The 25,117-nt window shown below is 37.6% G+C and overlaps 4 protein-coding genes across 4 annotated transcripts; 3 read left to right on the forward strand and 1 right to left on the reverse strand.

Annotated features, from left to right (window-relative positions):
- The first annotated feature begins 1,316 nt into the window (after positions 1–1,316).
- Positions 1,317–12,279, forward strand: LOC126590734 (uncharacterized). The gene is made up of 21 exons (XM_050256232.1): positions 1,317–1,514; positions 1,900–2,172; positions 2,547–2,603; positions 3,837–3,864; positions 3,952–4,074; positions 4,774–4,885; positions 5,249–5,286; positions 5,418–5,471; positions 5,658–5,726; positions 5,804–5,920; positions 6,056–6,124; positions 8,195–8,274; positions 8,510–8,635; positions 8,705–8,969; positions 9,389–9,481; positions 9,582–9,749; positions 10,260–10,384; positions 10,511–10,643; positions 11,141–11,265; positions 11,367–11,552; positions 11,979–12,279. Exons 2-21 carry the CDS (start codon positions 2,075–2,077, stop codon positions 12,016–12,018), a joined length of 2,106 nt encoding a protein of 701 aa, XP_050112189.1. The 5' UTR covers positions 1,317–1,514; positions 1,900–2,074; the 3' UTR covers positions 12,019–12,279.
- Positions 12,280–14,386: 2,107 nt separating this feature from the next.
- LOC126589597 (uncharacterized) lies at positions 14,387–18,047 on the forward strand. The gene is made up of 10 exons (XM_050254948.1): positions 14,387–14,637; positions 14,845–14,954; positions 15,165–15,296; positions 15,388–15,461; positions 15,559–15,664; positions 16,171–16,239; positions 16,655–16,719; positions 16,805–16,903; positions 17,053–17,152; positions 17,701–18,047. Exons 1-10 carry the CDS (start codon positions 14,487–14,489, stop codon positions 17,761–17,763), a joined length of 969 nt encoding a protein of 322 aa, XP_050110905.1. The 5' UTR covers positions 14,387–14,486; the 3' UTR covers positions 17,764–18,047.
- A 684-nt stretch (positions 18,048–18,731) lies between these two features.
- On the forward strand, positions 18,732–22,080 carry LOC126589596 (uncharacterized). Its single transcript, XM_050254947.1, has 7 exons — positions 18,732–19,125; positions 19,724–19,807; positions 19,960–20,100; positions 20,389–20,454; positions 20,744–20,911; positions 21,035–21,358; positions 21,641–22,080. Exons 1-7 carry the CDS (start codon positions 18,865–18,867, stop codon positions 21,752–21,754), a joined length of 1,158 nt encoding a protein of 385 aa, XP_050110904.1. The 5' UTR covers positions 18,732–18,864; the 3' UTR covers positions 21,755–22,080.
- A 3-nt stretch (positions 22,081–22,083) lies between these two features.
- Positions 22,084–24,812, reverse strand: LOC126589595 (uncharacterized). Its single transcript, XM_050254946.1, has 3 exons — positions 24,538–24,812; positions 22,525–24,210; positions 22,084–22,405 (listed from the first exon to the last, which is right to left on the reverse strand). Exons 1-3 carry the CDS (start codon positions 24,589–24,591, stop codon positions 22,340–22,342), a joined length of 1,806 nt encoding a protein of 601 aa, XP_050110903.1. The 5' UTR covers positions 24,592–24,812; the 3' UTR covers positions 22,084–22,339.
- Positions 24,813–25,117: the final 305 nt, after the last annotated feature.

The following is a 25,117-nucleotide window of genomic DNA, read 5'->3' on the forward strand; positions in this document are numbered from 1 at the left end:
ACCTAGTATCATGGTTTGGTGATATTCATGTAAACACAAAAATCCTATAGCAAATAGCAAGAGAAACACGTTTACAAAGTAATATTTGTATTAAAGTAAATGTAGGGTTACAATCTTTACAATTTGAATCCTCTGATTCGATCTCTCAAAAAACAAGTGTGTAGTGTTGTTGATCCAAGGGTCGCGATTACTTGATCTTGGACGAAGGAATGCCACAATGTTTTGGCTCTTGACAATGAAGGAACTGGCACGTATGTGTGTGCTTGGTGGTTCTTCACGGGTTTGACGAAGAACGCCGATGGTTTTCGTGTTTGAGTATGAGTTTGAATGCTTGAGAGTTTCAGAATTTCAAGGCTTCAGCGTTTGAGCATGAATAATTTTCTGGCCCTTTCTTTGTCTTTGAGTTTCGTATTTATAGGCTCTCTTAGCCCACCATTTGGAGTGGGCTTGATCAATTGATGAAAGAATCATGACTCGATTTGTAGGCTGGTTCGTGATTTGACTCCATCAATTAATATTTGATTTAATTAAATTAAAATCAAATAATTTATTTCCACCAAGTGTTGACTCATGTCCTTCTTGATGACTCGTTCGATTTTGATGAGTCATATCGATGTGCATGATTTGTGAGGGACATGGCGCATGCCACGTATGTCCTGATTCTCACCAAAGACGAATTTGAACCATATTACTGCTAACTCATTGTGAGGCTAAACCCACATCAAATTTCTATCATTTATGAGTTAAGTTGTTATGAAATTAAATTCTATTAATTATTAGATAAAACAATTTAATGTAATTTATTTAAACTAGTGACAGTTTACTAATCAGTTGGTTCTTTTATGGATTCATGTTTTAATTGGTAAACAGCTTCTATAGAATCAATATCATTCATATCCCGATTCCAAACAGTTTAGTAAACAACCTCCAAAGAAATATGATTATGATTTCTTCTTAATTCAATTCTTCATTAATTCAATCTCCCATTTTAATTACAGAGTAATAAACCTGCCAATAATGACTATTCCAAATAATACCATGATTGATTTTTTTTTGTCAACGTGTGATTTTTCGTTAAAATGAACAGTACCGGAAATTTTTCGTTAAAATTCATTTTTAATTACGAAGGAAAATGTATTAATTAAAAAAAAAAAAACTCAAAAGATGAAAAGTACTATATTGCCAAGTTTTGCTGAACTGTGTTGGCGGGTTGTTCCAAGAACCGGATCAAACCCAAATTAAAGTTTTCTGGAATGGAAAATTTACAACAAGGTAAAAAACACTATGAAATTAGGACTTAATTATTTAATAAATATAATAAAAGAAAATTGAACCCAAAACACTTTCTCTTCGATTCCTTTGAAGCTCTCAAAGCTTCTGTGCAGTGGGAGAGGGAGGGAGAAAGAGCCCCCGATACAGATACGACGCGAAAGAGATCCACCCATGGATTCAATACGCAGACATTAGCTTCTCGGGCATACAGATTCGTATCAAAATCGCATTTTGTGTAAAGGGTAAGTCTCAAATCTCGACTTTTCTGTGAATCATTGCGTTTAGATTTGAAATTTGGATGAAATTCAAGGACCCCGGATGGGAGCCGCATGTGGGTTGTTTATATTTCCCTTTCATTGATTGGAGTTTTTTTTGGTATAATTTTCCATTATGTTGGGATGTCACTATGTGGGAATCCCACTTGACCTAACAAGTGTTGGTCAATTACAGCAAACCATATGCTTTGCTTTGAGTCCAAGAGCTTGTATTGCATTGTGTCTTGCCATTTCCATTTCTCTGTGTTATCAAAAATTTGTTTCTTTATGTTTTTTTTGGTCTGTTGATTGTGGTACATTTGGATTCATTTGCATGGGCTGATTAGTTTTGTGTTTGCTAATGCCGTTTCAGATTTCGTATCCAAAGCCAATATATATTTGGCTTCATAGAAACTGATATTGGGTGAATTTGGGGTTGTGAATTGGAAGTTCGGGTGTTGGAAGAATTTGGTGATATTGTAGTGTTGTTTAGTGACCTTCGTTTTACTGGTTAAGCGGGCAAAGGGGGAAGCAACTCGTGCACGAAAATGGCTGATGATGCAGCAGCTTTGGCAGAGGCTGCAGGATCAAGATTTAGTTCATTGGAGCTAATTGGAAGAGGATCGTTTGGTGATGTGTATAAAGCGTAAGTTCCAGTTTATAAATGCATAGTGTATAACTTTGTATAACAAGCCCTTGTATGATGACTTGTTTGGGCTCATCATCTGTCTAATTGAACAACTTCAAATTATACCTGACTTACAGAAGGTACTTAAAAGTGTTATGTGGAAAAACCGTACATGTTACTGCCACTGGATTTCTGCAATTACTTGTTTCACTTTGTGGCCCTTTCAAATACTAGCACATGGCTGTACGTAATATGCATGGTTGTTATATATATATATGGATACGTTGTGATTGATTGTGGTGAAATCTGTTTAAATGTATGTCAGGTTTAGCGTAATGTAAGATTGGTTATCTCCTAAGCTGGTGGCCCCTGACTCCTTTTCTGTCTTACAGGTTTGATAAAGAGCTTAACAAGGAAGTTGCAATTAAAGTAATTGATTTAGAAGAATCGTAAGTATATTGCTTTGAATCTAATTATATGTTTTTCTTTTTACTGCTCCAGGCTGTTGCCATGATAGGAACTTTCCTCTCTTTGTCGATTACTTTTAGTGGGTAAATTTCAAGACAGGATATGAAATTTCATAAAGCACACATAGGGTTATACTGATAGCTATATAGTTAGTGAATAAAGGTCGTACCCAGTGTACAAGGCTCCCGCTTTACGCAGGGTCTGGGAGAGGTGAATGTCGGCTAGCCTTACCCCCATTTATGGAGAGGCTGCTCCCAAGTCTCGAACCCGAGACCTACCGCTCATGGGCGAAGGCACTTGCCATCGCACCAAGTGCGACCTCTTATATAGTTAGTGAATGCAGAAAGTAAAGTTGATTTCAACATTCTCACTCACCAGAGAGAAGTTGATTTCAACCAACAACAACAACAACAACAACAACAAAACCTTTTCCCTCTAAGTGGGGTCGGCTATATGAATCCTAGAACGCCATTGCGCTTGGTTTTATGTCATGTCCTCCGTTAGATCCAAGTACTCTAAGTCTTTTCTTAAAGTCTCTTCCAAAGTCTTCCTAGGTCTTCCTCTACCCCTTTGGCCCTGGACCTCTGTCCCGTAGTCGCATCTTCTAACCGGAGCGTCAGTAGGCCTTCGTTGCACATGTCCAAACCACCGTAACCGATTTTTTCTCATCTTTCCTTTAATTTCGGCCACTTCTACTTCACCGCCCAACATTCTGTGCGATATAGCATTGCCGGCCTTATTGCCATCCTATAAAATTTTTCCTTGAGCTTCAGTGGCATACAACGGTCACACAACACGCCGGATACACTCTTCCACTTCATCCATCTAGCTTGTATTCTATGGTTGAGGTCTCCATCTAATTCTCCATTCTTTTGCAAGATAGATCCTAAGTAGCGAAAGTGGTCGCTCTTTGGTACTTCTTGGTCTCCGATCCTCACCCCTAACTCATTTGGGCCTCTATTTGCACTGAACTTGCACTCCATATATTTTGTCTTTGATCGACTTAGTTAAATGAAGTTATTCTGTCCTTATTCATGCTAATGGCCCTCATCAGAAAGTTCTGTGCAATGGAATACGACATGGATAGTTGTGATTCATTATTATTTTGCATATCGTATTATTAATCTTTCTCCTTCAAGCATCCCTTATCTATTTGATATTCATAAAGCTATGAAACTAACGTTACATTTTCTTTTACTTATTATTTTCTGCAGAGAGGATGAGATTGAGGATATTCAGAAGGTGCCACTCATAATCTTTAGAGTTAGGATATTGTCACTATGATTATACAAATATTTGTTTTCTAAATTGAGCTTGTATGTGTTCCAGGAAATTTCAGTTTTGTCACAATGTCGATCTCCTTATATTACAGAGTATTACGGTTCCTATCTCCACCAGACAAAACTTTGGATAATAATGGAGTACATGGCCGGTGGCTCTGTTGCTGACCTAGTAAGTTACTTCTGTTGTTTGTACATATTCAATGTGTTCAGATGAAATTGCTTTCATTTATAAGGCTTGTAGAACTCTCTTTTATATCGTCCATCTATCTTCATCATAGTTCCTCTACAAGATGATGAGATTTCTTTTGGGTGCTATGTAATTAACTCTCTTTAGAGTTCACGTTTTTTATCAGGTAAATTTACCCCTAAGGAAGATATTAAGGGGGCATTATAGCTTGATTGCTTGCTAATACACAATTCTTGATAGTTTATAAGGTCTACTAAGTGTCATAATACTTGAGCCCGCAGACAGTAGACAAACAAACTTGCCTGTTATCTCTTTCCTACGTATCCAAACCACTTTTTCGTAAGATGGAGATTCTATTACTGCATCTCCCTTTATCCTTAACTGAAAGAAAATGGTGTTTCTTGTCAGTTATCATAATCAGATAAATATGTAAATAACCAAGGAGGAACTGCAGGTGGGGTTCCCTTCTCAGTGTACTGTGTCAGTTTAAAATTTTTGACCCACTATGATGACAATATATTAATAGTGAGTTGATAGATCAATGTTTTAGCTGTATTAATGTTGTTAAGTCTTGTGTGTGCATATTCATCTAGTGTGGCATTGATAACTGATGTAAAAATCCCAAATGTATGCATCTATCATGCATTCTTACAGAATGCTCAGACATTTGTGTTGTTGCAGCTCCAATCAGGTCCTCCACTGGATGAAATGTCAATGGCATGTATTCTTCGTGATCTGCTGCATGCAATTGAATATTTACATAATGAAGGAAAAATTCACAGAGATATCAAAGGTGTTCTCCCCTCCTCTTCTGCATAATTATGCATATTTATCAGAGAATCATTGGAAAAATTTGATTTTCTGTGCTTTTAAATGTCTTCCCCCCCCCCCCCCACCCCACCACCAACCCTCATATCATTTTGCAGCTTTATTTAGTTTCATCAGTTCACTTTGGAAGAGACCCTAAGAAAAGACTTAGAGTACTTGGATCTAACGGAAGACATGACACAAAACCGAGCGCAATGGCGTTCTAGGATTCATATAGCTGACCCCACTTAGTGGGAAAAGGCTTTGTTGTTGTTGTTGTATTTAGTTTCATCAGTTCAACTTTCTTGTTCTAGCTCTTGTTTTAATGACACGTTTATAAATATTGCAGCGGCAAACATTTTATTGACAGAAAATGGCGATGTTAAGGTATATCTTCATGGTCAAAGGCCTTTAATTTGTTCATAGAATTAGCTAAGTAGAAGTAGGAACTGCATTGAAGGGTGGTGTTAAATTTATGAGCCTTTGGTCTTCCAAGTTACATTTGTGACTTGTAACAGGTGGCCGATTTTGGTGTTTCCGCACAACTTACAAGGACAATATCAAGGAGGAAGGTACCATAATTAAACTTGAATTCATTTGCTTTGTTGTTGATCAGATCTGATGAATGATTAGGTTAACTTATAGTTTTAACTTATAGACGTATTATTTTGTGCTCACTGTGTGTTGTATTATGTACAAGTAATATCTTAAATGTTATATGCTAGCTAGAATGCACTAATTTTTTTTAACAACCCCAGACATTTGTAGGAACACCATTCTGGATGGCTCCAGAAGTAATCCAGAATTCTGAAGGATATAATGAGAAGGTATACCTATTGGTGACCTCATTCTCTATCAAGCTGAGCCTTGATCAATGACTCACATTGACTCTTTGCATAAGCAGGCAGATATCTGGTCTCTGGGAATCACTGCTATTGAGATGGCAAAAGGGGAACCACCACTTGCTGATCTTCACCCAATGAGAGTTCTCTTCATTATACCTCGAGAAAATCCACCTCAGGTTCTCTAAATATACTGTAGTGTCTCACTGATGCAGTTATCTTTGTAAATGAACTTTTGAAGATGAATTGCTTCTTAGCCATATGGAGATATTACTCACAACATAAAAGAACCATTATTTTTGTTCGTTGTGCAGTTGGATGAGCATTTTTCTCGGCCAATGAAAGAATTTGTTGCACTTTGTTTGAGGAAGGTACCAGCTGAGGTAAGTACTTATGCCATCTGAATATTTGACTAAATTTTCTGTCTATTTTTTTGTTTGACCAATTAAAAGGTGGGAAATCATTACAAACTTGACAGTATCATTGTGGTTACCCCAAGATGTGTAGGAAAATCCAGGAACTGGCCCTTTTTCAAACTCAGTGGAGAATATCCACATGATTAACCTGCATAAATAAAATTAAACTAAAGGCAGTCATCAAACAAACAAACATTGAGAATATGTTTTTGGAACATGGAAGTGAGAGTTGTTGAAGTTGAGGACAGTGTATGCTTGTCGAATTTTATTGGTTTTTTTTTAATTTTTTTAATTTTTTAATTTTTTATATCATACGCTCTTAAAGAGAACTATCATATTCTTCTATTTTGTTTTCTCTTAGCAATAATTAGACGATAGTACATTGGTGGTCTTCGAAACCCATTTAATCCTATATTGGGAGTTAGTATTGAAGTGATCGTATTTTCTTTAAGGTACTTGGCTACCTTTTGTGGTTGTAATATATTACTTTGGACTTATTTGCAACTGTTAGGGCGACATACAAAATTGCATGAACTATAGGGGTATTAAGTTAATGAGTCGTATAATGAAGCTTTGGAGAAAGTAATTGATCATAGATTGAGACAAGAGACACGGGTCTCAAACAATTAATTCGGGTTTATGCCAGGAAGCTCGACTATGGAGGCAATCTATGTCTTCCGGAGATTGATGGAACTATAGGGAGATATGCAAAAGGATTTGCACATGATCTTTATAGATCTGGAAAAAGCATATGATAGGGTTCCAAAAGAAATTTTGTGGAGGATTCCAGAGAAGAAATGATTACGAGTAGCATAACCAAGCATAAAGGATACGTATGATGGCGAGGACTGCAGTGAGAACTCATGAAGGACAAATTGAAAGCTTTCCCATAACCATAGGGTTACACCAAGGCGCATCTTTAAGTCCTTACCATTTTGCATTGGTAATGGATGAGTTAATGAGACATATTCAAGATGTTATCCTTGGTGTATGCTTTTAGCAGATGATATAATGTTGACAGATGAAATGCAAGAGGGAGTAAATGTGAAGCTTAACCTTGAAGGGAAGTGTTGGAGTCTAAAGATCTTTGCCTAAGCAGGTCAAAGACATAGTATTTGTAGTTCAAGTTTAGTGGGAATGGGGTCCACATGAGATAGGGGTGAGAATTGGAGATCAAGAAGTACCAAAGAGAATAAGGCCCTTTCATTATCTTGGATCTATCTTGCAAAAGAATGGAGAATTAGATTGAGATCTCAACCATAGAATACAAGCTGGATGGATGAAGTGGAAGAGTGCATCGGGTGTGTTGTGCGACCGTTGTATGCCACTAAAGCTCAAGGAAAATTTTTATAGGATGAAAATAAGGCCATCAGTGTTTTATGGCATGGAATGTTGGGCGGTCAAGCATCAACACGTGCAAAAAATGAGTGTAGCGGAGGTGAGAATACTTCATTGGCTGTGTGTGCACACAAGAAATGATAGGATTAACAACGAGGATATCCGAGGTAAATTAGGAGTGGCCGCAATTGAAGATAAGATGAGAGAAAATCGGTTAAGGTGCTTTGGACATGTTAACCGAAGACCTACAAACGCTTTGGTTAGAAAGTGTGATTATGAGACAGAGGCCTAGGAAAAAAGGGGTAGAGGAAGACTAAGGAAGACCTAGAAAAAGAATCTAAGAAAAAACATGGAGTACTTGGAGCTAAAGGAAGACTTGGTGCAAAACCAATCGCAATGGCGTTCAAGGATTTGTATAGCCGACCCCACTAGTGGGATAAGGCTTTGTTCTTGTTGTTGGACTTATCTGCAACTGTTGATAGTGTTATATAATGTTATAGTTAAATTTAAGTATTGTTTGGATCAGCTTTTGTAGATACGTTTCTTCAATAAGTAGAGCGTGAAGTTCTTTGTTTCAGTTTATAGCACTTCAAATCTATGCTGATATAAATTAAAGCAGGTTGCAATCCATTAAATTGATTATAAATTCTTCAAGTTTGCTTATTGTTTTTTGTTTTTTTGTTTTGTCTTTTATCTCAGCGTGCAAGTGCCAAGGAACTTCTAAAGCACCGTTTTATTCGGACTGCAAGGAAGAGTCCAAGGCTTCTTGAGAGAATAAGGTGCTATATGTTGCTATTGTGCCTGAAATTTTTAGTGATGTATCTTTCTTTCTAGAATGAACCTGCTACACGATGATGCTCCCCTGGGCTGTGCCTGCCCACAGATACAGGGGATAAGAGAACTTGAGACATAGTTTCATTTTCTGGCATTTACATGTCTTTGTGTTTTGAGTTGGCAACTAATGCCCATTAATATGGTTTAGCTAAGATGCCATGCTTTATTGTTACCTTACAGAGAGCGTCCAAAATACCCTATCAAGGAAGATGCTGACAGCCCTAGAAATGGTCCTACAGCTAGAGGGGAGATATCTAGTACTGTGAAAGTGACAAGAAATATAAGAGATGAAACTGTTGGAGCTAGGTGAGTTATATATTGCTGATCACTAGTGCCTTGCAGGTTGTGTGGTTTAACTCTTGTTTTAATTTGCAGTGACCAGGGTAAGACCACGAAAAATGCTGGTTGGGATTTTAGCATTGGAGCACAGGGTACAGGTACTGTTAGAAGTGTTCCAAAACTAAAACCACCGCAGGCAAGAGAGAGAAAGCCAGAAGGCAGTCAGATTACCCCTGGAAGAGCCCCAGAGAGTACTAACCAACGGTTCTCGGCGTCTGGGAATGCTCTTCAAGAATCACGTGAAGATTATTTTTTTAGGAATGGTAGAGATTCATATCATGATGAGTCAAATCCTGAAGATGTAAGTCTCCCACCCCCGTTCCTTTTTTCTTTCACTCATGTTTTATACAAGTGACATCCCAGTTGCAACCTTTAAATATAATTTTTTTACTTCATCAATGGGCTATACAAAGTTGAGAAAAGATTTTTAAGGTTGTATGTCTCAAACTCTGTGATTTTACTGAACTCTTATCTGTATAATTAGTAAAGGCTGTACACCATTACTTAATTTTCACTTTTGAGTTTTGTCTGCTTTTACCGGGGTAAAGTTAATCAGGGTATGTAGTCTACCAAGCCAATTTTCTTTTCCTCAAAAAGCAAAATGTTGCTTTTATTAATTCACATCAACTTTTAGTTAACTGATTCAAAGTTGGAATACATGATTGTTTGCACCATGTTACGTTATTATATATTATTTAGCAATTTGAGGTGTATTTCCAGGATGAATTGACTGTGAGTGGGTCAGGAACTGTTGTTATACGAACTCCCAAAGGATCCCAACCATCTACTCAGTTTCGTGATCAAAACTCTCTGGTAATAATCTTGTACAGATATGACAATAATCCAAAGTATTCAAGTTTGAATTTGTCTTTCTCACCTATCCTTTATTTGATTAGCTTCTTTTGTTTTGTAGTCTAGCGGCACATATGCTTCATATGAAGATACTTCTTCCAGTGGAACTGTTGTTTTTCGTGGTCAACATGATGATTCTGATTCTCCTCGAACGCCTAAATCGAGGCTGGGAATTCAAGAGAAAACATCAACTGCCTCAAACGAAGACAGTGCCATTAATCTTGCAGAGGTGCCTTTTGATATTTCAATTGATATCAGTTAGCTATCTGATCTTCAATAAATCTCTGACATTACAACGGTACTAGTTGAAACATTAAAAGTCTTCATGTGTAATAAAATTCAGTGCAACGTCTTGGAGTAATTGCAAAAAGCTACTGATCTTCAAACAGTTGATATGTGTCGCCCAAATAGATTAACTTACTCGTCAGTTGCATTTGGTACCATCCAGTATCAAATTTGAAAGACCTTTTCCTTTAAAATGTTCTTTCAGTAGATTTCAGAATTCCATGAAGTCCCAGATCCAATCTGCTCCTAGGGTTTTCATCCCTAAATTCTCCTTATATTTTGGTTGTAAATATGAATTTCCTAGTACCCTTCTGAAATTTCCTAGGTCATTGTCATATTTTAGGTTGAAAGTAAAACCAGAAAACCAAAACCTAATGGTTGAAGTGCTATTGGCTTCAGTAATCCAGTGTCTTGACTTATGAAGCTTCTTTTGGGGTTGACAATGTTTATGCAGGCAAGGGCCGCAATTCAAGGAGGGAGGAAAGGAAATGCCAGAGATAGGTCTGCACTTAACAAGATCAACTATGATGCGCATGATAATAGAAGAGAGCAGACGACAAGTAGCTCTGATTCTTCCAGGTACATCTATTGGAAAAAGTGCCGTTATTGTATCTAATCTTTACACGCACCCCCACCCACACATGCGCACACATACGAGATAGGGTTGAAATTTTCTAATTTATGCAACAACTCTCTTTACCTCAGACAATCTCATGAATACTTAGATGCCCCAAAGGCATTTCCAAGATCATCCCAATCAAGTGATGACGAAGAAAGTGCAAAAGTTATATCATCGTCTGCAGCACTTTCAATATTGCTTATCCCTTCGTTAAAAGAGGTGAGAACACTCAGATATATTCATAGACCTCTTGGCTTGATATGGTGTCAAGGGGGTAATCTTGCCTTGTTGTTTTACCTTCAAGAAATATTGTTTTCTTCTTTTTCTTTCCTCCTAAGGGAGTAATTGTTGGCCAAACTTGTGGGTTTATCATAAGTTAGAAGCCTGTTGCACCATATTTTTAATTGCTTTGTGGTGTCATAGGGTGGGTGTCTTTAATTAGAAATACCACATTATTTGAGGAGTTATAGTTGATTTGTGGAAGAACATAATGTCCAGGCGTGATGCAGATTGCTTGTTGTACGCATACGTTTAGGACTTTAGGTTGTAACTATGTTAGAATCAGCAACATAAACTTCAAGATGTGGTGTATATGGTTCGAGCTAGTTCATTTTCTCTCTTCACTTATGCATGCATCTCCACTGAAGTCATAGTGTATGTAGTTTCAGATCCTGTGCTTTACCTTTTTTGTATAATTTACCCTCGTGTATATGCAGGCCAATGCTGATGATTCAGAAGCGTCAGCTGTGCGTTCTGTTGTAAATTCGCTGGTCAAGTTGGAGAGTTTGAAGCCGGGATCTTCTGAAGTTTTTGTCAGCAAATTGCTTCAGCGATTAGCAAGGTTTCACTAATTGTCTTTTTTTTTTTTCTTGTCCTATTCTTTCCAACCACTTAAAATGGTGGCCTGTGGTCTAGAGGACTTATAGAAGAAAACCTTTGCAGTTCAAAAGGTCCAAAGGAATCTCCATTGAAAGATCTACAGGAGTTGGCTGCTCACATCTTCGCTAAGGGCAAGACAGCTGCTGGAGAAACACAAAATGCAGAAACTGATAACAAGAAAAGGCAGCAGAACAAGGAATTTCAATCCAATGCAAATATAAGCCCACTCGCAAGATTTTTGCTCTCAAGGTTAGCGAAGTTGTTTCTCTCTCATATTCCTTTTTTCACCTTATCAGACACTGATTGTAGTGTAAAAAGAAACAAAAACTAAAAGGTTTCCCTCGAGTTTTAGTTTCTAAAGAATTGAAAGCGTCCTAAACCTTTCATGCAATTTTCATCAAAAGGAATTGAACCATCATTTGGAATGAGAAGTTCTTGTCGGAATTTCCAGATTTCATCATTTAAAAAGAAACCTGAACGTTTCAATGTCAAATGTTTGTTTGCTACCTACCATGGTGGGTAAGGTGTGCCATGCGGGTCTAGGGCCAGGCTCAACACCCTCATACAACCAATCACTTTAATACCCTCTTGGTTACAAACGTAAACAAGAGAAACCATTAATTAAAAAACACGGAGATCAAGTCCTTCAAGTTTATAATTAAATGTTTGATGCAGATGGCAAGGGCAAGTCTCGCGCGATCTCAACCCGGTTTGAAAGAGGTTCGAGTAGCGATTGGATATTTATTTTTGTAGTGTGATTCCTGTTTATGCATTATACTGGTTTGATGTACATATCAGTGTAAGAAACTCTGCATTTTTCATCTGTTATGATTAATTTTTTTAATAACATTTTTGTTTGGGAGTAGCCAGCATTGAGTTTAATTAGGGGTTTGCTATTGTTTTATCATCGTTGTAATGTTACCAAAATTGGTTATATTTATTCATAATCATATTATTGGTCGTGGTTTTTGTGGAAGGTTCGGTTTTTTGTGCTGGTGAAACTATAAACATCACTGCAACGGAAGAGTTGCAGAGTTCAAATCTCATGAACGAGAGTTGGTATTTTCAACACAAGATGTTCATATAATATAATGCAGAACTTGGGGATTCAATTTTGCAATTAATACGAGAAACCTCGCGAACAAGACCAAAACATAGTCCCGACCTTTTACATAGCCAAGACCAGAACAACTTAATGAACTTAATAATGTTATTATAACTTTAATGAAAAAGGCTTGGATTAAGTTTATTTTAACAAAAAACCATGCTATAAACTTTATTTAATGAAAAACCCTTAAATTTTAATAAAAAGGACAAAAAAACTTAATTTTTAACGAAAATGACACAATTTAAAAAAACAACAAAAACAAAAAACCTGACGGGCGAGCAGTGCATGTACAGTGTTTATGAAACTGAACGCTGTTTATAAAACTGAACACTATTTATGAAACTGCACTATTTATGAAACTAAACCGTACTATACTATTTATTGGTTCAATTTCATAAATAGTGTCTAGTTTTTTGTCCACTTTCAGAAAATGATGTCTAGTTCTTGATTATGTTTCATAAATAATGCCTAATTATTGGGTCCAGTTTCATAAATAATGTATAGTAATTGGTACAATTTCATTAATAGTGTCTCTTTTTTGGTCCGGTTTCATAAATAGTGTCTAGTTATTGGTCCACTTTCATAAATAGTGCCTATTTCTTGGTTATAATTCATAAATATTGTCTAGTTCTTACTTCAGTTTCATAAATAGTGTATAGTCTAGTGTTCAAATTATGCCTAATTCTTGTTTTAGTTTCATAAATAGTGTCTACTTATTGATCCAGTTTCATAAATGATGTCTACTTATTGGTCTAATTTCATTAATAGTGTCTACTTATTGGTAAAGTTTTATAAATAGTGTTTAATTCTTGGTTCAGTTTCATAAGGTTTGAAACTTAGACCATTATTAGTCAAGTTTTATAAATAGTGTTTAATTCTTAGTAATTATATTTAAAAAGCTGTTTTCAATTACCAAATTAAAATTTCCTCACTTTTTTCATATACCTACAATGATAAATGTAGCTTTCCATCCAATTTCTTGAGCTTAGGTGTCATCTTCGAAATTTTTTTCCTTGTGCCCGTAACACAAATGACATACCACATGTTATTATATAAGTGGTGGAAAATTTATTTTTTATGTTATTAATTTTTTAACACAAGATTCTCACAACTTGTATGGAGTGTACCATCATGTGTTCTAGGCATATTGAAAAGTTTCTCATCATCATGACTACTATTAGAAAACAACACCACAAAAATAAAACAGGAGAATGTAATTCAATTCGAAGTTTTTTTTAAATTCTATGCAAAAAATAAAAAACAAACTATTAATGTAGCTGAATGATGGGACAAAAGGTAGGAGAAAAAAAGTGGACTAGGGGGTGGGGGGGGGGGTACGCTCCCAGCGCTAGTGGGTTTGTTATGTTTTTTTTTTTAGTTTTTTGTCCATATTATTAAAATAAAGTTAGTGGGTGATTTTTGATTAAAATGTAAAGATTTGAAGCCATTTTCATTAATTTTCTTTAAATTTAGATCTTTAAGAAGTGTGAGTCTACAACCCGAAATCATATCTCTTTATTAAAAAAATGCTTTCAATAATATTGAAGTAGATTTCAAATTTGATTGTTAGGTATGTTTTTATTATACAAGTGATTATAATTTAAACTGTACAAGAGAGGTTCAAAGTTCGATGTAAAGTGGTGCAGTTTCGCTTCTGGCAATGTGATTACGTCCACACCTGTAACGTTTTAGGTATCTTTACCTACTTAGAATGAGATAATTCATGAATCAGAATAAAAAGAAATACGAAAAAGAAGAATAGCAAATGAGATATAGTACTCTCCCTTGATCAATCTAAATTCCTAGAATTTCATAATCCTTTTGTGAAATTGAATGTTGATGGGGCAGCCAATCAGGATGTAAGTTTGCGAGGTTTTCTTTTCAAACGAGTTCAGTTTGGTCCCTCTAATTTTGGACCCGCCCCGACCTGTGCCCACCCCTAGTTTGTAAACCTGTGCAAGTGCAATACTGGGCTAAATTTTGTGAAACCAAAAGCCCCACCAAAAGGGAGAAGCACACATTTTTCCTTACGAAATCAAACACTTGGCCTTGTGCAGTGCTCAGAGGAGAGGGACATGGCTGCCACCAGTTTCTTAGCAGCGTCACTTGTAAGAAGAGCAACCGTGGCGTTTGCTCTCTCGCATCCTCTTCTTCTGACAAGCAGCAAGCTTTCTTGCCGCAGGACCCTTATCTCCTTTCCTCTCACTCCTCGCTTAAGTTCTTCAGGTACTGCGAACAAATCCCGCTTTTGGGTACCTGATTATTTAACATAAATCATGTTTCTTTCCCTCTCCACTGTCTAATTTCTTGTAATTTTGACTACCCATTTGGTTGAATTGTGGATTGGATAAGTTGAAATGGTTATCAAACAAGCCATTATTTTTGTATCTGATGATTTGCTACGTAATCACTGGATTACTCTCCTTGATACAGCTTCAGAAATATGCCATTTAGCTCAAGCTATAAAGGGGGATGTTGATGGTTTGCTTAAGGGAGTGGCAGACAAAACTGTTATTGAAGAAGTAAAACGTGTTCTCGAGATGGTACTTCAAAACTTGTTTCCTTATCAAGACCATATTTTTTGTTTCTTAATTTAACCCTTCCTTTTAGAGAGACTTATAAAGTCCAGATTTTCAGACAGATGAATGTAAGGTCACATCGAATAGCTGAATAGGTTTCACCTTTTTTTTTACTTGAAGATGAAGAGAAGAGATGTTTCTAAGTTGTCATTCTTGGTTTTCCATTTTTTGTAGGCTAGACGTGCATCATCGAGAAGGGAGGTTCTCCATACAAATTTTCTCACCCCTCCAGTGGTGAAGGAGTCAATGCTAGCATTGGAAAAGCTAGCTGATCTGAAAGTAGTTGTTCAAGGTGGATACCCGCAGGTTGAACTAAATAGTATTTGCTCTGTGTTGCGCTTGTGCAAATCAAAGTGTACTTGTATTAATTAATGTGTTGCCGCTTCAAATTGTCTAGGCTGAGCGGTGTCGGATTTCTGTAGGACATCCGGAAGGATTGACAAGTGATCCTGATGTAATTGCAGCATTGAGGTATTAATATCGTGTCTGTACCACTTTTATTTATCCAAGAATTCATCTTTAATTGAAGGAAAACCTTATCTTAAGTTTTCTCTAATGGTTCTTCCAGTATCACAGGAAACTTCGGGTTCCAGCCTTGTTCTCATGGTGATTTCCTAGGCGCAATTCTTGGTACAGGGATTTCTAGGGAGAAGCTTGGAGATATTATCTTGCAGGTATCATTTGTATTTTTTTTGGTTAAGGGTTTAGCTCTTGATCAAAATTTCCAATGAGAAGGGTCATTAGGTTTTATATGTAAACTAAATAAGAATTTCCTCTTCTGTAACATCAGAGCTAAAATAAACAAACACATGTCAATCTTTGCCTCAACTTATTAATGGCTACTTCGTATGGGATTTCAATGTCAGGATTTGGATGTCTGTATCCTATATTGGTACGTGGATGTGATAACGGCATTACGTAGTGTTGCTGTGGTCCTGCCATAGCAGGGCAATATCTTTTCAATGTATTTATAGAGAAGTATTAATTTGAAACATCAACCTTTAAGTGCAGTACTGTCTTAGAGCTTTCAATTGGATACCATTGTGATCAGTTTGTAATTCCCACTGATGCATTCAGTATCCATTATTTTGGAGTTTGGATTTTTTTTCGTGTTTATGAGGGATACGGCCTGGTTGGATCAAGTGTTTATGACTTTTTATATCTTTTGTAATGCTTCTAGGGGGAGAAGGGAGCTCAAGTCATTGTTGTTCCAGAACTTGTTGACTTCATCATATCATCACTCGACAAGGTTGTCTAACATCTGAGTATTTTGTTTCTTATGAATTGTTCTTCCTCGTTAACGTCAATAATAATAAAGTTCTGGGTTTTGTGTCTTTTTATTTCTTCTTTTGGTTCCTTACATAAGGTTGAATTCATCTCTGGAGCAAATTTTATTTTTGAATGTTACATCTCAGGTTTATCATTTAATTTCTCAAAAACATCTGAAAGAACTATTGTGGCATTAATTTTTTAGCGATCATTGCAGTGTACATTGAGGAGATAAAACAGTGGCAAATAATAAACAAAAGAGAAAAGAATGGTTTCACATTTTCTAGTATGAAAAGAGAAGCATTTTTCACAGAATCACAGGTCAAGATAGCTATGTATATCATAATATTTAAGCGTACACGTTTAATGTTTGCAAACAATTTTTCACCTTGCAGGTTAGTAATGTGCCAGTATCTTTTAAGAGGATACCACTGATTGCTCTTGATTATGAACCGCCAAGGTTGCAAATTATCATATTGTTATCTTTTTTCCGTTCTCCATAATGCAGCATCATTAATTACTTAAGTATCTTGTTCTCTTTGCAGGACTAAGTCGTTCAAAACCATAGAAGCATCAGTGAGAGTTGATGCTATAGCTAGTGCAGGATTTAAGTTATCACGGACAAAACTAGTTGATCTTATTCGGTACGGTCTTTTCACTTGTACAGAATTCTCGCTCGAATAATAGTTTATTGGTCATATGCAATTTTGTTAAGCTTTATTGAGTTAATTAATCATATTTTGTTGGTTTACTTCTTAGTTAGATGGGTTCTTTCGTTTTCTTATCTGTGCAGTGATGGTGATGTGCGTGTGAACTGGACCCCTGTTACTAAAAATGGAGCTACACTCAAGACTGGTGATATTGTGTCGGTTAGAGGTAAAGGAAGACTAAGGGTGAGTTTCCGTAATTAAGAAAACTACTTTATTTTTTTATTTTTTTACCAAATTACTTGTCAGCTATGTAGCACCATACATGAAACACATTGACACTTCTTGTACAGTTCCTGATACCTTTCCAGTATTTTTGCAAGTAGTGCTTTTGGATATGGAACCATTTCCCGTTCTTATATGTTAAGAGTAGTATAGTACTGTATTGTTATCGAAGTTGCGAGTGCTTACTACATGTTATAATCTGCACTATATGCACTCTTCACTAACTAGACCCTGGCATATCATTTTGCCATGACACTGGTGAGGGTATAAGGCTACCCAAATAACAAAGGTTATGATTGACCATCGTTTGATTGGAGATGCTTTCGAGTTATATTACTGTAATTTAATAGAATGTATTATTTTGCATTATTACCCTCATAATCTGTTAAAGAGTTTAAGTATCAGCATAAGTGCATAACCATCTCTTATATTTATGTTCATGTTTAACTCTTAAATCTTAATATGTCTTTAGCCTGGCATTTATGATGTTCAAATTTACATTGGTTCAGATAGGAGAAATTAACCCTACGAAGAAGGGGAAATTTGCAGTTGAGCTCATTCTTTATCTGTAAGTTTTCGAAACGGGGAACACTCTAACATTACTGTTCATGGGATCTAAACGAGTCTTGAGGTGGCGTTTTTGTAGCCTAAAACCCAGAGGTTTTATTCCAAAGATCAAGCATATGCTGCATCCAAGTTTGGCTCTCTTTTGTAAGTCCAAATGTGTACATATTATATTTTCCCTACTTTTTTTTAATTTTGTGCATTAATTGTTGTATTTTCTATACAATTATTAAGCAAATACATTTTACAGACTTTCCAACCAACAAAACAAATCAAACTATCTTTTTGCTTATGTAGCTACAGAAAGTAGCCATATATTTATTCATTTCAATTACCTTTAAACTCTGGCACGAAACCTTTGACTATTCAGCCATATCCACAAGTTGAACAAACACATTTAACTCTGCGGCAGCATTCCTTATCGCACTTGCCGCAATTGTTTACGTTGTTAGCAACGTCGGTGCATTTTCCACGGCAGAAAAGCTCTCCAAGAACATAGACGCGCAGTGTCTTGCAGCATCAGAGAAGACTCGTCCCGTTGTTCGCTGAAATCCACTGCGCACATTCCTTGTGGACAGATTTTAACTGCATAATCTGGGCCTCTCCCTCGGTCTGCCACTTCAATTTTGTTTCTTCTTCAACGGATTTCGTCTAAGGCAACAGATATCATGGCTGCTTCTTTGGGGTTGCAGATTTTGCTTCATACGTGTTATGACAGCGTGCGCGCGAGCCTCAATTGTGAAGCTAAAATCATCATTTTCTCTTCTTGGTCGACCATTTAACGCTCAGAAGCTCAAAACTAAAACTCATTCATAGCCACTCTCCATAGCAGATCGATGAAATCGCGGTGTGAGTTATTCAAATACGAACTAGCCTCACTCATTTCAATTGACGATAAAACGTAACACCCACGTCGCTATTTCATTCTTCTTGAATAAAAAATTACGAAATTTTCAATTTTGAACCTAAATCTTATTGGACTTCATCACAATAATTTAGTTCGTAATTTTTCACCATGGCCCATCTTCCGAATACCGACGATTAATAAGCATTTATCCGATTAGGCCTTTTTAACCCACTAGGTGGTGATTACACTTTGATTTTCAATAATGTCAGGCGGATTGCTCAGACACCTTGCGTACAATCTCACCTCCCGCTGCTTCACCACCGTCTCTCGCCCTCTCGCTCCCCCATTCTCCTCCCGCTTCTTCCCAAACCCCAAACCCAGACACCTCTCCCGGCCCAATTCCCTCGCCGCCGCAAATATTTCCACTGCTTCTTCGGACCCTCCCACTCCCTCCGCCGAGCCCAACGAGCCCTTCGCTTCGCCTTTCCTCTCCGTTCAAATCCGCTGCCAAAAACATGTCGCTGTGAGCTTCTTCTCTCTCTTCTTCTTTTGGTGCATTTAGTTCAGTTACTGGGATTCCAATGAAAATGTTATGGGCATGTTTGGTCACAGAGATTGTATATGTTGTGTATATTCAAATGGGAACTCAGAAAATTATGGAGAGAAAACTGATTCTGTATGGAATTTATTGTCTGTATTGAAATGGGGACTCAGAAATTTTTTACTTTTAACTTCTTTAAATTTTTTTTTTCTTACCAAAGGTAGAAACTTTCTTATTGTGAGGATGTGACGATTTTCCCACGTCGGAAAGTAAGAAACTTCGTAAGGGCTTATAAGGAGTTGGGCCGCTTCCGCTAATGCCAATTGGTTTTAGGATGGAATCTCAACTTGTTTCATTATTATGTCATTTTGGTTGGATTTGGAAGAAAATGAATGTTTTTTATTAGTCGTAATCAATAAAGTTGAAGTTTACAACTTTACGTGCCATTCAATTGAAAAGATGAGGTCTTGGAAGTAGAGACATGGAGTTAAAGACTATCAAAACTCGTTGAATCAGCTAAGGCTCTGTTAAGTTGAAGACAATACAATGCCTAACCAACTTGGTTCTCCTTGTTGACCAGGATATACTTTCAGAAGCGCTGTTATGTTTCGGTGCAAGTTCTACAAGTATTGACGAAGAAGATGACAATGACGGAAAGGATGAGGTGGGTTCCCTGTTGATTTATGACGTTCCATTTGGAATGCTTTTTACTTGTCCTTATGTGTTGAAAGCTTCTTTCGTTGTGCTATCTTTCTAGTGTTAGACGATTTTGCAGATGAACAACTGATGAGAATGCGCCTTTTTTCTTAAACGCAGATCTGCATTGATTCCATATTTCCTGAAGGCGAAGATGTAAAAACCTGCATTTCACGTGCTGCAGATTCCGTAAGTTTGAAAGAGATGCCTAGTTATGAAGTTAAGATGGGTGAGCAGTTCGACTGGATAACGAAAACTCAGGTTAATTTGCTTGTAAATTCTGTCCTCGGAAAGAATTTCTTCGTCATTATCCTCTTTGGTGCGATATCTTTTGCTAATGCTTGTTGAATGATAAATCAGTTTCACTAGTAAGAACTTGTTATAGCTCTAGTACTGTTTTAAACAGCATAAGGGTATTTATTGGCCATAGGAGAGACAATATGCAGAATGTTAAAGCAACCAGTGAATATGCTCAGTGGTACTGTTTTACTCTTGGCCATATTTTCTAAGCATTATTTCTTTAATCTGCTTTTCCATTTTTGTTTACAGGAATCATTCCATCCTGTTGAAGTTACTGAAGGACTTTGGATTGTGCCCGAGTGGAGAATTCCCCCGGTATGATAGTATTACACTATTTCTTCTGGTTTCAAACTATTTTTTGAAAGGGTTTGTTTGCTATGGTGGTTCATGATGCATTGACAACTTGATCATGTACTGGAAAATTCTACGTCTCAACACTCAGAAATTTATTGAAACGTCTTGGCAGACGCATGATCTCAGGCACATCTGCGTGTATATGTTCACGCCCTTTCACTTTGTTATTTGTCTTAATGCTAAGTGATGCCAAATTACTTACTCTCGTCTCTTCTTATGCCATATAGTTATATTTGTTTAACTCCTACAGGATGCCCAAGCAACTAATATAATTCTAAATCCTGGATTGGCATTCGGAACCGGGGAGCATGCTACTACCAAGTTATGTCTATTGCTGCTCCGTAGATTGATAAAGGGAAGAGAATTATTCTTGGACTATGGCACAGGTTCTGGAATTCTCGCAATCGCTGCAGTTAAGGTATTTTAACTAAATCTTGTAAATGATGTTGCTGAGTAACTCCATCCATTTGATCTTTTGCACATTTCATTATTGTGATGTAATTCCTTTCAAATGATGTTGGCATTTTGACTGTAAACGCAGTTTGGTGCTGCCTTATCAGTCGGAATTGATATAGATCCCCAAGCAATTACTTCGGCGCGGCAGAATGCTGCTCTGAACAACATAGGACCTGAAAAGATGCAATTGCACCTGCTCCCCAGCAAAACTAGCTCTACCTCGAGAGATTCATGCGGAGGTGTGGAAGATCGGAGCTCATCTGGAGTGGAATCCATCTTAGAAACAAACAAGTACGACGTGGTCATCGCAAATATACTTTTGAATCCCCTATTAGATTTGGCGGATCATATCGTCTCTTATGCAAAGCCTGGGGCAGTCGTCGGTCTCTCTGGCATTATCTCTGAGCAGGTATCATTCTAGCACAGGTGATGGATTGTAAATGTCATTTGCTTGCTAAAGTTTAGGTTACATGTTGCTTGGTAAGCTATAGGAACGTTTTCCAAATTCATGAAGCTGCCAACCTAAGGTTTAAGTATCTGTTTCTTAAGCGATGTTTAGCTTGGCTGCGCAAACATGGTGGTTTTCTTTCGATCCACCATGAATTTCACTCAGAAATTCTAAATGAATTGGTATATATTGGATCATACATAGGTTCCTCGTCCTCATTTCGTTGTGCCCGTGTTCCTGCAGCTTCCACATATCGTAGAGCGGTATTCACAGTTATTAGAAGACGTATCGATTACTGAGATGGATGATTGGGCCTGTGTTCATGGAACAAAGAAGCAGAATCTTTCTGAAAGCTAACTTTCTGCCATTTCAAACGTTGACGGAAGTACCATTGGATAAGCGAGCCAGACAGTATTGTGAATTAGCAGGACTGACCTTGGGAAAAAGCAGCAGTGACCCATGACAACTTGTATGCAGCTTCTTTCCATGTAGAAACTCTTTTCACCCGGGAGTAGGTCAGATGATCTTGTATTGTAATCGGGTTTCTCTTGGCCGAGCAACAATGACCGGCGTCGACGTTCTAGAGAGATACCTCTTTTCCAAACACAGATATTGACAACTCTCATGAGCTTGAATCTACCTCATAATTTTATTTCATTATTATTCATTTCATATTTGCAGAAGGATTCGATATAATATCCTGAAGATATTATTTCATTATTATTCATTTCATATTTGTGAGCACCTTACATAAACAAGAAAAAGAACACAAAAGAGAGAAGTATATCAATGTCATTCAACCTAGAAGCGTGTCAGATGATATAACTACCAAAAACGACTACCAAACCGCGGATGAAAATGTCTGCTAGAAAGCCAATCAGACCGTGCAATGCAACGCTTTAATCAAGAGCAAACTGTGCGCACCAGAACGATGATCAGATATCAGCGCTTGAGTTGCCTCCTCGCCAGAGCAGGAGCTTTCTTAGGGATGTAAACCTTGTAACTCACCTGCCAAAAAATAAATTAAAACATCGTTAAAGCTAGTGGTAGAAAACGCCTGCCTTTCAGGGACATCCGGTAATATAGAAAGAAACGTAAACAAATTTGTGACGGATCAAAACACCCACCTGTACCATTTCACTACCTCGCATCACCGACATTGTTTTCTGCTCAAACTGTGAGCCATCAGTAGCTTCATCTTGCTGCATATCAGAACTATCTTTGATATCTTCACCGTTTCTATTGCTTCTTTGGGGCACGGTTTGGGCAATATCAGAAGCACCCTTATCTACATTACTCTCACTCACCAACAATCCTTCCTCGGGAGGTTCCTGCGAAGCAGGTTCTTGTTTCAGCGTTTGGTGAGCTTCTAGCAAATGGCCCCTCAAGGTTGGTGAAGTCGAGTTTGGTTTATAGAGCGAAGCAGTGGTCTTAATCTTTCTGCCGACAGCCACTTGCTCTATTGGACAACCAACTTGCTCTATTGGACAAGCAACATCTTGCTTGGCAGAGATAAATTCACTGCCACTATTAATCCTATCGGGTTCCTTTTTCAGGTTTTGGGAAGAAAGAATGGAAACTCTCTCTTGAGGCCCATTGGCCTCTTCTACTGATTGCGTTGCATCAACCCTTTCAGCAACATCCTCCTCGGATGACTTTGCTACAACCACTCTAGCACCACCCTCCCTGGGCGATTCTATTTGAACCAATTCAACCTTTGCAGTGGACGGCTGTGTCAAATCAATGTCGGTCTTGTCTTCCTGATTGGTAGTTACCGCTGAAATTCTTTGATGCTTTCCTTTGAACCTTTTTAGATTTTCCAAAGCCCTTTGTCTTAAAATTGATTCCAGATCCTCACCTGGCAGACTAATGATTGCCCCAGAAACCTCATTCTTATTTTCATTAGCAGGACCAGAAATCCCGATTCCATCATCTTGGCCCGTACAATCTTTTTCCAAAATGTTACAACTATCTTTGAGATCCATGACTAGAACATTAGAAACATAAGCTTCTTCCTCTTTCCCACTCTCTACTTCCGTTCTCTTCTCAAATGCAACATCCAAACGATCATCCAACTCCCTCTTGCCCCCTCCATCATTACTATCATTACTCCTACAAGAAGGGTAGTCGTCATCATATGTAATCTCTTCTTTGTGCGCATCCGTATCCATCCATCTTCCATGCTCGTTTTCTTCTGCTACCGTAACTACAGATCTCAACCTCCTCGAATTGTTCTCATATGTCACTTTTTCCTCACTCCGACAATCACCACTCTCGCTACGCTGACTGCACAAAGAACAACTCCTTGACCTATACCTAGCCTTCTTAGTCCCACTTTCAACCTTGTTAATCCCACTTTCAACTCTGTTTCGTTTTCCAGGTCTGCCCCTATGCCTCTTAGATTCAATCTCATCACCGCTAATACTCTCACTCGGACAAGTTGAGCACCTAAACGACGCGCTACTCCTGGAACTAACGCTAACATTCCTCCTAGGCTTCTTCCTCAAATGCGTTTTCTTATCATTCTTCTTCTTTGCCAATTTCCTCTTCTTTCTACGGGGAGAGTCCCCGCTGCTGTCAGGGCTATAAGATCGTCTCTGAGCCCTCTTCTTGCTCCCTTTTGCATCCTTCCTAGCGCGCGATCGAGCCCTTCTACTTCTCAAATCATCATCTGAGCTAAAAGACGATAACGATTTCAAACTTCTTGAATCATCCTCACCGGAATAAGAAGAAGAATCGTCACGACGGCGAAGCTTCTTGGATCTATATTCCCTTGTTTTGGTCTTACTCTTACTTTTCTTCCTTGTTCGAGCCTAAAGCAATCACATACATAAATTAGCATTTAGCATAAGACATTGGCAATCATGAACCAAATTATAAAACCTTAATCTCACACATAATCGTGCAAATATATCTGTACAACATTATAGTCAAAACATCATATTTCTTAGCAAACTACTTATAATGCTGCCTAAAATTTTCGATTTGTTTTTCGTTTCGTTTTCGATTCCAAACCTAAATCGGAAGAACAAAACCAAACAAAGAAGTAATCTTTTAAGCAGGGAAGGAAAACCCATGTAATTAAACAAAAAACGAGAAACCTAGAACACGACAACAACTGATAGAGAGAGAAAGACAACCTCGGAGGAAACCTTGGAGCGTTTCTTGGTACGAGAAGAAGAGGACTTGCCCATCTGGGTTCACACCTGCAACAATCGAAACTGTTAAAAAGCAAAATTCAGACTACAAAGAAAGCGAAAAGGGGTTGTGCAGAAGTTGGATAGGAGGATTCCGGAGGATATATACATATATAACATATTTATAGTTCTCTCGTTCTCTCTCTCTCTCTCTCTCTCTCTCCTCTCAAGGATTGTGTGTTACGCTTGGTTCTGCCCTAACTTCTTTCTACCTCTCCCTTAATTGCACGATCGATTGGACTTTTGACCTCATGTGACTAATCTAACATTTAATTTAACAAAATTTATCGTTTGACAAAACAATAAAAATATTTGTAAAATCATTCTGTTATGTACACCGCGATGTTAATTAGACCGTATATCTTCTAATTAAGACGCAAAGGGAGAGAGAATCGGCTGAATGAGCCCAACAATTCCTCAAACCCAAAACAAGGAAAGACATACTCAACAAGCCCAACAAAGAGGGCTCATATATCGGCCAAAATATCTATAAAAGGCTGACAAGCCCAAGTAAAAAATCAAT

Source organism: Malus sylvestris, chromosome 11 (assembly GCF_916048215.2).
Source record: "Malus sylvestris chromosome 11, drMalSylv7.2, whole genome shotgun sequence".
Classification (NCBI taxonomy): Eukaryota; Viridiplantae; Streptophyta; class Magnoliopsida; order Rosales; family Rosaceae; genus Malus; species Malus sylvestris.

Excerpts from the sequence above, each read along its gene's own strand:
- LOC126590734 (XM_050256232.1), top strand. The coding sequence starts at position 2,075 with ATGGCTGATGATGCAGCAGCTTTGGCAGAGGCTGCAGGATCAAGATTT. Across the intron at positions 2,173-2,546 it reads TTTGGTGATGTGTATAAAGC|GTTTGATAAAGAGCTTAACA; the intron begins GTAAGTTCCAGT and ends TCTGTCTTACAG. Across the intron at positions 10,385-10,510 it reads AGTAGCTCTGATTCTTCCAG|ACAATCTCATGAATACTTAG; the intron begins GTACATCTATTG and ends TCTTTACCTCAG.
- LOC126589597 (XM_050254948.1), top strand. The coding sequence starts at position 14,487 with ATGGCTGCCACCAGTTTCTTAGCAGCGTCACTTGTAAGAAGAGCAACC. Across the intron at positions 14,955-15,164 it reads TAAAACGTGTTCTCGAGATG|GCTAGACGTGCATCATCGAG; the intron begins GTACTTCAAAAC and ends CATTTTTTGTAG. Across the intron at positions 15,462-15,558 it reads GATGTAATTGCAGCATTGAG|TATCACAGGAAACTTCGGGT; the intron begins GTATTAATATCG and ends TGGTTCTTCCAG.
- LOC126589596 (XM_050254947.1), top strand. The coding sequence starts at position 18,865 with ATGTCAGGCGGATTGCTCAGACACCTTGCGTACAATCTCACCTCCCGC. Across the intron at positions 20,455-20,743 it reads CCGAGTGGAGAATTCCCCCG|GATGCCCAAGCAACTAATAT; the intron begins GTATGATAGTAT and ends TAACTCCTACAG. Across the intron at positions 21,359-21,640 it reads CTGGCATTATCTCTGAGCAG|CTTCCACATATCGTAGAGCG; the intron begins GTATCATTCTAG and ends GTGTTCCTGCAG.
- LOC126589595 (XM_050254946.1), bottom strand. The coding sequence starts at position 24,591 with ATGGGCAAGTCCTCTTCTTCTCGTACCAAGAAACGCTCCAAGGTTTCC. Across the intron at positions 24,211-24,537 it reads GCTCCAAGGTTTCCTCCGAG|GCTCGAACAAGGAAGAAAAG; the intron begins GTTGTCTTTCTC and ends TGATTGCTTTAG. Across the intron at positions 22,406-22,524 it reads GAGGTAGTGAAATGGTACAG|GTGAGTTACAAGGTTTACAT; the intron begins GTGGGTGTTTTG and ends ATTTTTTGGCAG.